Source organism: Camelina sativa, chromosome 8 (genome assembly GCF_030686135.1).
Source record: "Camelina sativa cultivar CO46 ecotype springtype chromosome 8, ASM3068613v1".
NCBI lineage: Eukaryota > Viridiplantae > Streptophyta > Magnoliopsida > Brassicales > Brassicaceae > Camelina > Camelina sativa.
Window position 1 is genome coordinate 12,071,254 of NC_141887.1, and position 16,516 is coordinate 12,087,769.

At 32.2% G+C, this 16,516-nt stretch overlaps 1 protein-coding gene, 1 long non-coding RNA gene and 1 pseudogene across 15 annotated transcripts; all 3 read right to left on the reverse strand.

Moving 5' to 3' along the window:
- Positions 1-3,526: 3,526 nt before the first annotated feature.
- LOC104707107 (uncharacterized) lies at positions 3,527-7,635 on the reverse strand. Of its 13 annotated transcripts, none has more exons than XR_015564691.1 (9): positions 7,507-7,632; positions 7,100-7,311; positions 6,430-6,664; positions 6,248-6,318; positions 6,027-6,103; positions 5,718-5,890; positions 4,429-5,519; positions 4,210-4,285; positions 3,527-3,758 (listed from the first exon to the last, which is right to left on the reverse strand). It is a non-coding gene; the product is annotated as an uncharacterized LOC104707107 (long non-coding RNA). The 13 variants fall into 13 exon arrangements; XR_015564689.1 differs by lacking the exon at positions 7,507-7,632 and adding an exon at positions 3,886-3,982 and having other exon boundaries at positions 7,100-7,376; XR_015564690.1 differs by having other exon boundaries at positions 3,527-3,765; positions 6,203-6,318; positions 7,100-7,510.
- Positions 7,636-14,112: 6,477 nt separating this feature from the next.
- On the reverse strand, positions 14,113-15,457 carry LOC104707108 (protein LIGHT-DEPENDENT SHORT HYPOCOTYLS 1). Its single transcript, XM_010423388.3, has one exon. It carries the CDS (start codon positions 14,839-14,841, stop codon positions 14,266-14,268), a length of 576 nt encoding a protein of 191 aa, XP_010421690.1. The 5' UTR covers positions 14,842-15,457; the 3' UTR covers positions 14,113-14,265.
- Positions 15,418-15,540, reverse strand: LOC109126087 (uncharacterized; annotated as a pseudogene). The gene has a single exon (XR_015563176.1). The product of XR_015563176.1 is annotated as an uncharacterized LOC109126087 (transcript).
- Positions 15,541-16,516: the final 976 nt, after the last annotated feature.

Below are 16,516 nucleotides of genomic sequence, written 5' to 3' on the forward strand. Positions count from 1 at the left end.
TTGCATACTTTTAAAACTAAAATAATTATACATGAATGAAGATGATTTCTTTAGCTTGATTCCCTCATTGAGCTTTGATCGAAATTAGTATTGTTGAATCTGCATCGATAATTGTTTTTTACAGCCACCAAAATTTTATTATACATATGTTATTGAAAATTAAAAATAATAAGAAAAGAAAGAAGGAAGGAAGAACTATATAAAAACAAAGAAATAAAATTGATAAAAATATAAGACAAATCTAACAAATATATAATCACACTCTTACCATGAGTTTTGAACCCAAGCAAAAACATAAACAAAACAAAGAAAATATTTAGAATTTGAGATATGGTGGATGATGATGTGAGAATAGTTATTTATAGGATTTCAAGGGATGCAAGTTACATTTCTAAAATATTTTATTATACATATGCAATTGAAAATTAAAAATAATAAGAAGACAAAGAAGGAAAAAAGAACCAAGCGTCGATAGCTCAATTGGTAAAGACTCTCTGGCAAAGTCTAGAGGTTGTTGGTTCGAGGGACGACGCTTGGGAGGGGATTATATAAAATGTTCTGGTCCCTGGCCTGAGGGGATGTACGGGCATAGGCCCGGAACCTCTTAATAGTTCAAAAAAAAAAGAAGGAAAAAAAATACATAAAAAAAGAAATAAAATTGAACAAAGTATAAGATAAATCTTACAAAATATATAATCACAGAATTTGAGATATGGTGGATGATGATGTGAGAATGGTTATTTATAAGATTTCAATGGATGGAAGTTACATTTCTAAAATAATTTAATCAGAGGAGTTACAATTATAATTTATAGTGTATTTGAATGAAATGAATGAAAAAAATAGTCAATTCATAATTTATGTAATTTCAGTTACAATTTAGTAGTAAAGTGTGGACTTAAAGTATAGATTATTGTATACTATTATATTTTTATTTATTAAAAATAAATATTATTTTTTTAGAAATTAAATGCTAAATGGACCAATAAGGATAGAGTAAAACTTTACTTTTATTTTGTTATTTTTTTTTAACAAACACTTTTATTTTGTTTATGTATATGATTTTCACAAATTTATTCTCACCGGATCTGTAATGGATCTGCTGATATCTCAAGAGATCTCTCCATTTAAATTAGGGAGAGTTACTATAATATTACATAAAAGCTTCCTTCTTACTAAAGTAGTACAAAAAGGTTGCAAACTACTATAAATATTTTTAAACCATTTGTACCCCTATAACTAAGCGTACACAAAAACGTTATTACTAAATATGCCATTACGAAAAGTAAAAAAGTATTGGGAAGTGGAACAAAATCTATCACTCATGTAATGGTAGAGTAATCAGATAAATTACAATGGTAGATAAAGTTGGTAGATTTAGTTGGTAGATCTAGTTGTAGTGATGATAGACTTTTTGGCAAGATAGATTAAGTAGGTAGATTTATGTTCTCGGTAGATTAACTTGTTAGATTAATTGTGTTTGATGATAGACTTAGTAGTTGGGCGAGTTTTTCGATAGACTATTGATAGCGAAGATATTTTTGGTAGACTTATTACCTGTTGTGACAGATATAACTGACAGATTTAAGATGTTAATAGATTGTTTTGGTATACTTATATAGTTAATAGATTTATATGACAGATTTATAATAATTTACCGGTAGACTTATAAAATGCAGTAGAGTTATTGCTTATTATGGTCGATTAGTGTACATCCATAATGTTCTTGAGATTAGTGTACGTACATAACATTCTTTTGCTTAGTGTCCGTACATAAATCTATTTTAATGAAAGATATTATTGTAATTTTATAGTCATCTTCAACATATCTTCTTCTACAACCGTAGCTAATATTGTCGTTGTTGTTCACTGGAAATGGAACAAGTATGAGATGTTACTAGAACAAGTAAGAGATGTTACTAGAACAACCTATGTAATTCGTAATTGTTTATTTATTTATTATATTTCTGAGAGTTAATGAATAATAACCACACAAAATTACATTTTAACTATAGAGGGTATTATTTTGATAACATAAATAGTATTTTTCGAATTGTATATATTACTCAGTTCAACTAGGTACAACTAAATATATATTTAGATTTGTATTTATATTTAAAATAAGAAAATGATAATTAAGGTTTATAAGAATTTCTAAAACATATTGAACTATTAAAGAACCATGTTTAATCAACAATACAAGAATTTATCAATTTCTAATATATACTATCGTTTTCACATAAAACACTCTTTATAGTATAAGGAAGACTTAGTAAGTGATCACCTCAAATGAAGCAAAAGAGGTGAAACCCAAGTTTTTATGAACATTGTGTTATGAAAACCTTGTATATGCTAATTAATAGTGATAAATCTTGTGGCCAACTGCTAATTAATAATTTATATTATAGTTCAACTGGAAATACGAAAAAAATGCAAAAGTTCAACTATGAATATGAGAGTACAACTGGATAACTATGTATAATTATGTGTATAATTAATAATTTTTTACTAATATCCTGTTGTCTTTCGTTCATTTTACTACAGTGTGATGATTTTAAATGAATATTCCGCCACCAAAAATCTATTTTTTATTCGTTTTCACATAATCCATATTTAAATTTATTTTAATAACTCTAGTACAGTTGTACCAAGTAGTTCAAGTTATACTGAAATTTTCTCAGTTGTACCTAAATGATCTAGTTGTACATAAAACCTCACATTTACCCTAAAATTCTATTAATTACAACCAAACAAATCTCAGTCCCTCCGTCTCTATTGCAACTCTTTTATCTTCTGCAAAGGCTCCATCTTCTACTCCTAATAGCTTCTAAGTAGATATTATTTCTCATTTATTACTTCATTAAGCTCACCCACTTCTTCTCTCAAACATCTCTACTATTTCTCCATCCTTTGATCCCTTTTCTGATAAAGATAGAGTAAACCACACATCTCCAAATCAATATGTGAAGTTTAAAATCACGTAAAATAAAAAAAAATTTATAAATGTATCAACTAAATATGACAAATAAAATTCAGCTCTAACTTCTTAAGAAGCCAATTAATTAAGTCGATCTCCACCCACCAAAGCGATGTCTCATTTACCGATAGCAAGCAACATGAACACCGTTGACGAGAGCTCGTGTATGTCCAGTAATGAACATTTACCCATCGGGGTTAGTAAAAACCAATAATCTCAACAAGCTTCTTCAGCTAATCAAAAGGAAGGCGACGAGATCGACAACATCAATGGAGCAGCAGCGAGGAGAAATTGGAACAACTAGAACAACCGGAACAACAAGAACAACCAAAAGGTTATGAGAAATCTTACGAAGAAGATGAATCGAGGGTTTTGACGGCGAAAGGGTTGGCGCCGGGAAGAGACACCACAAAAGAGAGGCGAGGTCAAAAGGCACTGAAGAATTAAATCCATGTGGATACAAAGATGTTATTTTACAATAGTATACAATATTTTTAATTTTTTTTAAACCCATAACGGGGTACATAAGGTGCAGTTAACAACGATAAAAACCATAAACCAAACAGTTAACAATTGATTGTTATCTAGGTTAAACGTAGACAAAATATCATAGGGTTACATCAAAAAAAAATAACCTAACCAATAGTTTCATAGGTTATAAAATCAAAAAATATCAACTCATCTCTAATTAGTCCTAGAATCAGAGTTGGCTTGCAGAAGGTGCAGTTGATCAAATGTCTTCAACGTTAGCATCCTCATTGAGTCGCCTTCTCTTTGCCCTCTTTAGACTCCCAAAATATAAATACAGTCAAGAGTCAAGACAACCAGTAATAGCAAATACTAAACCCACACCCATTGACCCCATGGAAGTCGTGAGTGTATGTTGACACATTAAATAGAAGACTCACCAAACCATTGGGCAAATTGCACAATCTTTTTTAAAAAAAACACCACACTGCTTTTTACTGTAAACAGTAATGCAGGTTCTCAGTGAAACGACCCAACCTGTTTTTTTTTAATAATAAAAATATATAAATAATAATAATAAATAAACTACAACTAGTGGTCCCATACCCACTAGCCACCTAACTACAATCACAACCAACAGCGGAAATAAAAAATACCAATAATAACCAATATTATGACATAATGCATAACCAATAACCAATCATCAGAAAACATGAAACCAGCAACCTAGAAATGTTTCTAATGACCCAACTCTAGCAACCTACCAGACAACATTCAATCGAGTCCTTAGAACATCCTCCTCTTCATTGCTTTGATTCCACGATCACACTTTGCTTTTACCTGCACCACAAAAAAAAATTGCAATGCATGAGTATTTTATAAACACTCAGTAAGGCAATCCTCCCATCTACTGGGCTATACACACAAGCAATAGAGACATCTCTAACCATCAACCAACAATCAACAAACAACAAATAACAAACCAGGACTCTGCATCGACCGACACCAACATGCATCGACCGACACCACATGGGGATGCATTGACCGACACAAGAGATGCATCGACCGATGCAAGTTACACATGCATCGACCGACACTCGCACTGCATCAACCGACACATGCTCGACATAACACGAAAACCCCAGGTTTTACGCGTCGTCCTCGCACTTGCATCGACCGACGCACAAAGTGCATCGACCGATGCATCATGTCGAGCATCGTGTTCCTCGAAGCTTCTCGCCGGATCTTTGTTCCTGCAACCACAAAATTCGATCCCAAGCCACAAGAAAGCTTCCTAACGTCCCAAATAACCGTCTAACAAGTCTAACAACACATAAACAAGCAGATCAGAGAAGCTCTAGCTTAGATAAACCATGGTCCTGCACTTACCTTTGCCAAGACGATTCTGAACCTTAAACAAACAAAAAAACACTTCCAAGAAGCTCCTACAACGATCCCAGCTACAGATCTCTACAGGAACAGCCTCAAATCTCCAGAAATCACCAAGAACACTCAAGAACACTTAGAGAACTTTTCTCTCTTTCTTTTTCTCTCAAAAGCAGCCAAAACCCGACTAATGAGACAAAACTCATGTTAAGGGTTTCCCTAACCCAAAACGCAGCGTTTAACTTAACTCGTCCGCAGAAAACTGAACCTGCATTGACCGATGCACTATATGCATCGACGGATGCAATCCCTAAACCGAGATTTCGGTTCGCGGATGTTACACTCTGTATCATCTCAATTCAGAAACTTTGGTTCATCATTTTCAACTTAGTGTACATAGTTTTATGATATATCACATAATCACCTATCCATCATGACACTAAATAAGATGCAAATAAATCATACCACAAGACTAACTGGAAATTTTGCAATATAGATTAACAGTGAAAGAAGCATAGTTCGTATGAGGGAACTGTGAAAGTTGATTGAGTCTCAAGCAGCGCATTTGACACAGTCGAGGATATAACAGAGGCCAATGTTATCACTGCAGTGGTAAATGGAAGCGAGTTTTCAGCACGTAGAGGTCTTAAAACGGTCTCAATAGCAAAGAAACAACCCGCATTGAAACCTGCAGCGAGAAAGAAGGATCGAGTAAACTAAGATTTACAACCATGAACAAGCCAAAGTGTGGTGAATTGAGTCTCTGCTTGGTAAAGACAAAGAAACGTAGTGCTTATCTCAGTGCTCTCATCTTTAGTAAGAGCTTAAACCAAGGAAGGAAAAATAGTGCAGAAGTTTAGAAGTAAAAAACATAAACTACAGTGACCTGTATAACTTGAAGCAAAGCTCCTCCGTCCAGTCCTGCTCCTTCCTTGAGTATTAAGTACTAAATTATGCAACAGGGATACACATAGAGATAAGAGAATCGGGATAATGTGAGCTTCTTAGCAGAATAAAACCCAACGCCAAACTCTCTTATCAAACAAGTTTCCTTTCTTTCTGCATTACCAATTTAAGCACATACAAGCAACTGAACAAGGATTCAAACGATTAAACATTGGGGTGAACAAGTTTATAATATAAAAAAAAACTGGCCAATGCTTGCAGAAACTAGAAATAGAAACAAGAAGCTAACCTTTGTGGAAAACACCCGTTCATGAGATTCATCAAGGATTATATTTGTAGGATGGTCAAAACCGTTAATGCAAGGATCTGTCATCAGGAGATCTAATATAGTTAAGAATGGAAACTGCATTGGTAAACATAGCATAAATGACGAGGCTTAGAGCATGGAGATATTTTAAACTCAACTTTAAACAAAGTCTAGCAAAAGCTGAGACGAAAAAAAAGTCTCACATGCTTCTCTAATTTAGCAGCTCGTGCTTGAGCCATTCCCAATTGTTTTGTAGAATCTGATGACCCTTTTTCTGCAGAGGAGTGAAAACATACAGATCAGATGTAAGCCAAACATGCATGTCGAACAATTTATGACACGTTCCAAACAAGTAGGTGTAATTGAAACTATATTAGATCCATACCTGTAGTAAAAAGAAAACATAAAAGCTCATAAACAAAATTCTAAGCGGTATAATCGGATGCTCATAACCAAAACAAAAGCCAGGTTCCAAACGATGTCAAGCACCACCACAATCTTCGAATAAGCCCAATCGCTCCGCCTTTCCTTTATGATCTGTTCTGAAGAGGTAGGTCTGGATAATACCTGATGCAATCCCAGAAGCCGCACCAGCTGCAGTGAGAGCTATTCTCCTTTCTCTGTTGTTTTCCATCATCGATCAAAATTTTATATTAACACGTGAATTGAAAACCCAGATTCACACTTGCCAAAAAATGTTTCAGAAACAAAGAAAAAATTAAACACAAAACAGAGTTGTTGGGTATTCTAAAATTCAACTTGGCAACACAACAAACAGGTCTAGCTAAAAACAAAAGAGCCGAATTTACATATATAAAGTCGTTGAGTATTAAGACTTTGCGGTCTTACAATTACTCAAGAAGCAGAGATTAGTTCAAAATCTCTCCCAAATTATATCTCTTTATGCAAAATAGAGCTACATAAAAAAAAAAAAAAAAACGAACTCAACCGATCGAGATCCATAACACATCACCATCCTAAATAAAGACATTTTACATGAATTCGATTGTTCAGCATTTCATTAAACTCGAAACTTTAAAACATGCAATGGTTACCAAAGTAGAAACTGTAGATAATCAGAGCTTTCACCGGTCGATCTGTCCGTTTAGCCGGAAAATATGACCGCTTTTTTGCTTCTCCGGTAGGCCTTCATGCTTCAATGCGCTTTTGGCTTTTTTTTATGGATTCCAAAGTAGAGAAGAAAAACAAGTTTGGGCTAGTGATTAAAATTGAGGTTTTTGTTTCGTTTCTGGAGATTTTGATAAGGCTGAAAACAAACATATACGAAAAAAGGAAAAAAGAAATTCCGATGAAGATTATATCTTTCAAGGTAAAGAAATAGGGAAAAGAAAGAAGGGAAAAATAATAAACCAAAATCTAGTCATTGAACAAATTTCTCCAAAAACACCTAATGAATCAATTTCAGCCGAGATGAGTTTTTTGGATTTTAAAAAACATTCACCTCTAAATCTGTAACAAGAATATGGTTTCTTATGTTTGGATGCTATGATTTTGTCGAAGAAGATGAATCAATTAGAAAGAATTAATCTGGTCTTTTTCCCAACCAAATTTAATTAGAAAATGGCACAAACCGTAAATAAACACACAAAGACTAGTTTCTAAGGGTCTGACTGGTTCAAACGCTGCGGTTGCGGTTGCGGTTGCGGAAGATTGCGGAAGCGGGCGATTGCGGTTTCAAGCGTTATTAAGCGTTTTGAACGACTGGTTTAGCGGTTTAAAATTGGTGCGTTTGCGGGAGGTTTACGACTGGTTGATCAGCGGGTGCAATAGCGGTTGAAACATAATACATGTGATATATAATATATATAAATTTTAAAAACACCCATTTTTTTATTAAACTTGATTTATAATTAAAATTTATTAAAAAAGTACTAAAATAATTATTCAAAAAACAAATAAATTTCATATTGAAATACTTATTCCTTTATGCATTTGGCTTTTCACTAAAAATTTAATCAAATAATTTGATAAATGACAAAACATATGCTTTAGATCGTAGATCTTTTCTCTTTTCTCTTAGATCTTGGCTCAGTAGTTTCATCGGTAGGAATAGTCATGTGAGAGTTGAGATGAGTCACTGGTGATTTGTTTTAATATTTTTTACAAATAATCTTATTTTCTTAAATTTCTGATAAAATATTATATTTATTTAGATTTTTTTGAACTTATGTACGATGTGCCATTAAATTTACATCAAGTTTTTTGGGTTATTGTTAATTAGAATATTATTTAATTCTAATTGTTTATTTTATAATCTCTGCAATCATATTCGTATTTCATTTTTTCCCATCCTTAATGAGTAAAATGGATAGATTGAAGATATAACAAAAAAAATTCATTATCATTGATTTCTTTTAAGCTTTTTTACAAAAACAAAAAAAAAAAAAAAAAATTCAATCGCAATCGCCCGCAACCGCAAACGCTTGCGGGAGACAGCTTTTGAAATTCAGTGGTTTGAAGCGATTGGAAGCGATTTGGAGCGACTGGGAGCGATTTGTGTGATTGGTTCCAATCGCTAGCAACCGCTACCACCCGCAAACGCAGCGTTTGCGGGAGGTAGCGGGAGAACCAGTCACCACCTAAGTAATGTTCAAACTTTTATGTATTATTACAGTAAGACTGATTTCAAACGTAATATTATAGTAATAAAAAAACTTTTATGTATTACTATAGGTAATTTCCCTTTAATATTCTGTATAATTACACATATAGTTATGTATAAAAAACTTTTACGTATTATATTTCGTTGCTTAATTATAGCCAATGCACAAAGACATTTTTGATTCGAAATCGAAACTAACCTAATTGTTTATGACCTCTATATATATCATTTTATTGGCAAACTAAATATCACACATCTCCATTGTTTTTTTATGAGAACCATTGTATAAAGAATAATACTTTGGTTCATCCCTAGGAGTAAACCTCTTCGTTCACTCTCTTATAAAATAAGAAAATAAAATCTATACACATTTATTATAAAATTAAAAACTTAAACCGCTCTTTTATAAACCCAAACCGATATATAATTTCATTGTAATTGTAAAATCTAAACCCTAACCATCTCATTTCTAAACCCAAACCGACATATACTTTCGTTCTAATTGTTAAATCTAAACCCTAACTATCTCATTTGTAAACTCAAACCGACATATAATTTCGTTCTAATTGTAAAATCTAAACCCTAACCATCTTATTTGTAAACCCAAACCGACATATAATTTTGTTCTAATTGTAAAATCTAAACCCTAACCACCTCATTTGTAAAACCAAACCGACATATAATTTCGTTTTAATTATAAAATCTAAACCCTAATTCTCATTTATAAACCCAAACCGATATATAACCTCGTTTAATTGTAAAATCTAAACCAAGACAATATTTAACTTTCTTTAAATAAAAGTATACAGAATTTGTTTCCTTAATTAATTTTGTTTTCAAATTTAATTTTTATTTATTTTTTAAATAAAATATTAGATAGAACATTTTGATTGGTTGAGAGGGAATAGGGTGAATACAAAGGTTCAAAATACAAATATTATCTAAATTTAAAACCAGAAAATCCAAATCTCTTTGCAAAATTCTAGGTAATAAATCAGCTTTAAAAACAAGTTTAGATTGTTCACAAAATCACTAAATCAAATCTCTTTGCAGAAAGTAATTTTGCTCATCAAAAGATTTTATCAGGAAAATCAATTATATTATCATATCAATTTATTTTCCTAGGTATTAATTCTAGGTGATCAATCAAGAATTAATATGTAGAACAACCTAAGATGAAAATCTAGAAAGATAAAGTATCCTAAAAATAGCAGATCTAATAAATCATAAAAATCCTATGAAAAACCATGAACCTAACAAGAGATCTACTCAGACATAATTGCAAGAATACAAATCATGAATAAAATAGATAGCATTAAGAGATTAAAAGAAGTAGAAAAGGAGTTATGAATCTTCTCTATAAGGAGTCTTGATTCTTCTCTCCAAAAACTCTCTAAATCTCTCAGGGATTTCTCTCTCAAAAGGTTGCAGGAAAAATAAAGTTTTTTTTCTAAACAATGACCATAAAAATCCTATATATATATATATATATATATATTCCTAAAACACGTCCAGGGACTAATGATGCAAATAAGGAAACTTTGGGGCGGTTTTGTAAATCTTCAAAACTTGTGAGAAAACTTCCGATTCTTCTGTTGGATGATGCATCGATTGACACCATCACTTGCATCGATTGACACCAGTCTCTGAACTTCTCTCCCAACTTTGCAGCTTCAGTCTCAATACTTGATTAAGCTCCAAATCTTCCTATTTAGCTCCATTATACTTTCATCCATGTTAAATCCTATAAAGACTCAAAAGACTATAAAAATACCATAAAGACTCTATAAATAAGACTTATATCATGGCTAAAAACACCTAAAAACCATGATATATCAATATACCTAGAGGATTCAGAATATAGGATTTTTATAAAAGTGCACCATTGGTTTGCAAAAATCACAATCATATGGTAGAGCGGATTATAATTGATATTTTTATGAATGCAATCCTTTACGGATTGGTCCATCAAAATATATTGTGATAGTGTATTTTTTGCAAATGCATATTTTTATGAATACAATCTTTTAGTCAGTTGGTCCGTTAAAATATACATTGTGAATGTGTATTTCTTACAAATATATATTTTTACGAATGCAATATTTTACAGGTTGTTCTGTAAAAAATTACATTGTGATTGTGTATTTGTTACAAATGCAATCATTTACATATTGGTTCATCAAATATATACTGTAAATGCTTATTATTACAAAATATATATTTTATATGAATATAATCTTTACGGGTTGGTCCATCAAAACATATGTTATGAGTGTGTATTTTTACAAATACAATATCTATAATATTTTATGTATATTTTAATTTCTACTACAAATCATATTTATATAAATGAATATTCTCCCGCGCTGTAGCGCGGATCCGATCCTAGTTATTTATTAATTTAACATCTATACCAATTGTGAATTATCATCGGGATCATCTCCACTCTCTATCAAAAGACTGATGGGTTTTATCACAATAGTTCTTTTTAATCTTCAGAGTGGCTAAAGAATATGTTTCGTTCTCTATTAAGGAAGCTTCAGAAGAAGAAAACAGTAATTTTTTTGCTAATAGACCACAGTGGGCTGCAGTAAAACTGACTTCGAATGTGAAGACAGCTGGAAAAATCTGTGTCGTTAAAAATCTATGAATTTATCTACAAAAGGAACACAGTACACTAAACATTAATGATTTGAGTAGAGAATGACGATTGTGTTGTTACAATTCCTATAGCTAGTGTAAAGTGTAAACTAATTAATTACATATATCTATGTTCCCATTATCTAAATATTGGAAAATCAGATATATAAGGTATAAATGAAATATATACTCTTTCTGTTTCATGTTAAGGGTCATTTTAGACTGAAATTTTTGTTTTAAAATAAGTGTCACTTTGTATTTTCAATGTAAATATTTAATAAATTTTCCAATTTTATCTTTACTAATTTATTTATTGACTAATAAAAAAAATTGTATAATATATTACTAAGAAGTAAAATAGAAAATTTAATATATTTTATAATATGTATGAGAAATCCTAAAATGACACTTGTATTTTAATGATATCATAAATCATAAATCTATTTAATTAGTCAAAGTACCATAAAGTGCCGTCCACCTTAAGATTTTCATTGTTAATCATTGAAGTGGTGGGATGATATATTGAGCGTCTAGATGAATTTGAAGACGAATTATGGAAATGTCTCCATTTAGATATATGTTTTAGTCTTTCAGAATAAAATTAATGTATTGCGAAAATTAGTCCTCTTTATATTTTAAATCGATGAGGAAATATGTGACAGTCTTCCAGGACCGAAACCGAATCAATACATTTTATATTATTTTTATTTATGGAGTAGCATAATACGTGCTGGGTTCGGAAGATTTTGTAGCATAATATATATGATACAGATTTTGTTAAATAAAGAAAGTAACATTCGTGGAGTCGTGACTCGTGATTCCTGATAAGGTCTCTTCCCAAATCTGGGAAAAGAAGATCGAGGTGGTGGTGGTGACTGGTGAGTGATAGACAAAAAAAAAAAAAAAAACAAACAAAAGTAGAGTACATTTATTTTATTTAAGTATATAGAAATAAGTAACACCATAAAACTAAGAAAAATAAAAACAAATTAAAAATAAAACAAAATTAAAAATACCAAAGAAAATAATAAAAAAATGGGTCCATTCGATCTTATTGTTCGCCGCGCCGGACAAAATTTACTCGATCCCACGTGCGAATACTGGACCACTATTTTTAAGTAAAGCCGATGAACACGTGGCAAACATCGAGTGCTCTCCTCTAATTCTCCGTTCAATCTAAAACCGTTCATTGTGTGTTAGTTTGAGAACATCGTACCAACCTGTCTGCTGTTTGGGAAGTCCTATTTGTGTCCATCGAAGAGGTTTATTTATTTTTTAATTATCTACTGTGACTTTGTGAATTCTAATTTTTGTATAGTTAGATTTAATTTTGATTCTTTATTAAATATACATCTATATATATACGTCTAACTATAGATTCATTTTAGGTTGAGATTTTTGACTAATTATTCCACATTTTCTAAGCATAATTTTTTTAGTATGGATTTGATTATTCATCACATACACTTGTCTAACTTATTATGTTCCGCAACATGTGGTTCCTCAATCACTAAATGTTCATCTAACCAAATTTTGTGTGTGTTTGCTGTCATCAAAGAAATTTTACAAAAGTATCATTTGTTCATGTCTTTGTTCATCAGGTCACATTACCCAATTTAATATTTTTAACAACATGTCAACATTGATTGTCATAAAACAAGAACTTTAACTCATCGATTTGAATAGTTAGGTTCAAACTTCAAAGACAAAAGTGGTAAATATATGTAAAGAGTTTACTGGATACCATGTTCTATATAGTGCTATTTTCACCTTTACAGCTCTCTTTTTTTTACATATAATTTACCACTTTTGAACATATTAGAACGTTGCATATTTGGAAAAAGAAAAGTCTGATCAATTCAAAAATTATACATGTTGGAGTGATATTTTTTGAGAAAGTTAATGTTAAAAGTTGATTTTATATTTAATGTGTTTCTGTTGTAAAATTATCGTTTAATTTAGCCACGACTCATGAATATTGATATACTAGATAAAATGTAGAATCCGTAACATATAGAAGATTAAGTGACAGCTACGTTTGCATAGTTCTGGACTCATAAGCCACAACTCTAGATTTACACGAAATTGTAAGTCATGGTTTTTATTTCTAATTTGCTAATACTAAAATCAATAATCAATTGAAAAGAACAAGTAGAGTCAATCATTTATAAGGTGGCTCCTATGCTAAAGCGTCATCGAAAGTCAAAACAGTGAATTCATATTCATGGACTTAGCAAAACAATAGTAAGCATTTAATAACAAATTGATGTCAGATGACTTCGCTCATCAAATCTTGGGACTACAACACCTATCAGCAGCGACCAGTCTTACTCTATTCTCAAATCTGAAACTGATTAAAAAGAGTATACAAAAAATGTTTCTCAACAATTTGTATCGTCAACATATCAGGGTTTTGTTTTCTTATTGTTTTAAAGTTTATTAGTATATATCACAAAGCCTTACCATAAGGCATAAAGTAATCATACGATTAGACACAACATACTTATACATATATACATCTACGTATCTGTTCTTTAATATATTTACTCATATAAAAATCACTGAAATATATGAACATATCGAAGTGTTTCCTAAAGTCTCAACCATCATCGCATGGAACGAAATGACAAACATATATGATCAAAATTATAGCAGAGTTAAATCAATTGATCATCATTAAACAAACCCACATGATACACACGAACCCTAACTGTATCAATGAATCAAACATCGTATAATCTCTGAAATTAAATATACAATAAAACACGAAGAACAACTGTTTATAATAAATCAAACAATTAAGCATAAATAAACATAGTTTTATCTTATTCATAAACGACTAGTACAGAAACAAAAGCATTGATCAGTGAATAATGTAAAAGAAGGCTTTACATTAAGCACATAGAGAAAGGAAATAGGAGACAATACATATAGAAAGGGGAAAATTATATAATATAATCATACAGTTGCACCCGAGTAATTAGCCATCAAAGACTGACCTTGTTGTGGCTGCTGCTGTTGCTGTTGCTGAAGCGGTATAGGCGGCTGCGTTTGCGGTTTCTGCCTATTGACTCTCTTCCTCTTCTTCTCGTAGCTAACACCGCGAGCTTTGGCCTGGAAGTCTCTAACTTCACGGAGGTATAACCTAACCGCGCGTGAGCCGAATGGGTTAGCTTCCGGAGGGCCACCGTTCTCCTCGTAGGCGGCTCGGAGACGGCCGATAAGGGCGTCGAGGGATCCCCAGGCTTGCCGGAGAGGGCAAGGACAAGGAGCGGGAGGGTTAGGGAGGCCAAAGAAGGCACAGTTCTGGTGGTGGACCTTTGTTTTCCCGAACTGGTCGAGGTAGCGGAGGAACTCAAGCACGTGTGCGCCGCTGCACGACGGGAGAGAGAGCGGAGGACGGTGGTTCCGGAGGTACTGGCAGAAGGTGTTCCAGTCACGGCGTTTCTGGTTCTCGTACCGGCTTGAGGAAGGAGGTGTTAACTGTGTTGAGGAATTAGGGTTCTTGTTCGGTTGGTTAGAGATCAACTCCATGGCTTTTTTTATTGATCTTGATTTTGGAAAAGTTGAAGAAGATGGAATCTTGATTTAGGGTTTGTTTCTTTTATATGGATCCGAACAAAGATTAGGGTTCTTTTTTTTTTTGTAGATCGAGAGCTAAGATCAATAATTGAGCAAATAGAGAAAAAGTGAGAAAGAGAGGAGACTTAGCTGGTTGTGATGATGAGATTGATACTATAAATGGTATAGATTCATCTTTTGCAGATCAAATCGAACAAACACTAGTGAGCAGAAATGGTGAGGCAAAGAGAGAGAGAAGTGAAGTTTTATTTGCTGCTTATTATAGAAGAAGATGAGAAAAGGGGATATATATGTGGAAGAGATCCTTTTTTTCCTTTTTATTATTTTCTAGCTTTTCTACTTTGGGAGATGATGGAGAGACAATACACAAAATCACACTTGTCAAGACTCAAAAGTGTAGTGTAGCTTCAAGACTCAAGACGAGCATTAGGGAGGTCATTTAAGGAGAGAGAGACTGAGCAGATGAGTACAATAGAGGAGAGAGAGAAGAAGAGGACCAAGTGTTACACAGCGTAGAAAAGGGTAATTTCATAGCTGAAGAGAGAGAGTGTGTGTATGACCAATGGGTCAAGTGGGGAACTTGAAGTTGAACATTGACATGACATGAGGAGGGAAGAGTCTGTGTTCTTTGCCTGCAATTTGCAGCGACATTTTCATTTTATCATATTATTATTTATTTTCGTTACTTTATGCGTTGCGTTTATTTACTTTCTTTTCGCATTATTCTTGTTTCCTTACTTCACTTTAATTTTTTTACTTTGATAACGACCTGATTAACATATCAATATCTTTTTTTTTCCCGGAAATCATGGGTTATGAACATAGAATACACTACTTTTAAACACAAACGTTTCTTGTGATAAACGGTGGATTAGTACAATACCTCTTTGTTGACTATAAAACCGCTCATAGGCTTTCGAAGCAACAACATGTGTTCAGTATTTAGCATATATATTGATGCGTTAGTGTCCGTACCCCAGAAATGAAATTCGTTCTCAGAAACGTTTTTATTTCCTACAAGTCGATCGAGAAAAGTTTTATGTATACGGCTTTTGTCTCAATGGTAAAGGCTGCCAATTGAGCAGCATGTATACATCGTGTTAACTTTGGCAATAACTCCGACTGTATTTTTAGAACCAAAGTATTTGAACCAAACTTAACAAGTTTCTGTCGATCGATCATTAAAAAAGAAAATATACTTCATAAAGAATAAATTATTTTCTTGGTCAAAAACATGTATCACATACTTCTAATTTAATTTAGTGGTAAAAAAACAGCACCATTTTAAAAAAAATCATCTATAAACATTCTATGATCTTGCATTGGATTTAATAAATATTTAACATCATTAAAAACTTAGTTAAAAAAAATCAATGTTGAAACCTTTCACTATTGGGTTTTGGCAGTGTGGAATCGACAATCTATAGTTGTTATCCATCGCAAGCGTTACCTATTTTCTATATAAAAAAAATTCAACTACAACCAAATGTCACACTACCAAAGTATTCTATTTTTATTTTTTATATCATTCAATAGTTTTAGTTTTTTTTTTTTTTTTTTTGGCAAACTCAATAGTTTTAGTTAATAACCTACTAATATATAATTACATTATATAATTTCTAAGAAA

Bases quoted from the DNA above. Each gene is read 5' to 3' on its own strand.
- LOC104707108 (XM_010423388.3), bottom strand. From the start codon at position 14,841: ATGGAGTTGATCTCTAACCAACCGAACAAGAACCCTAATTCCTCAACA.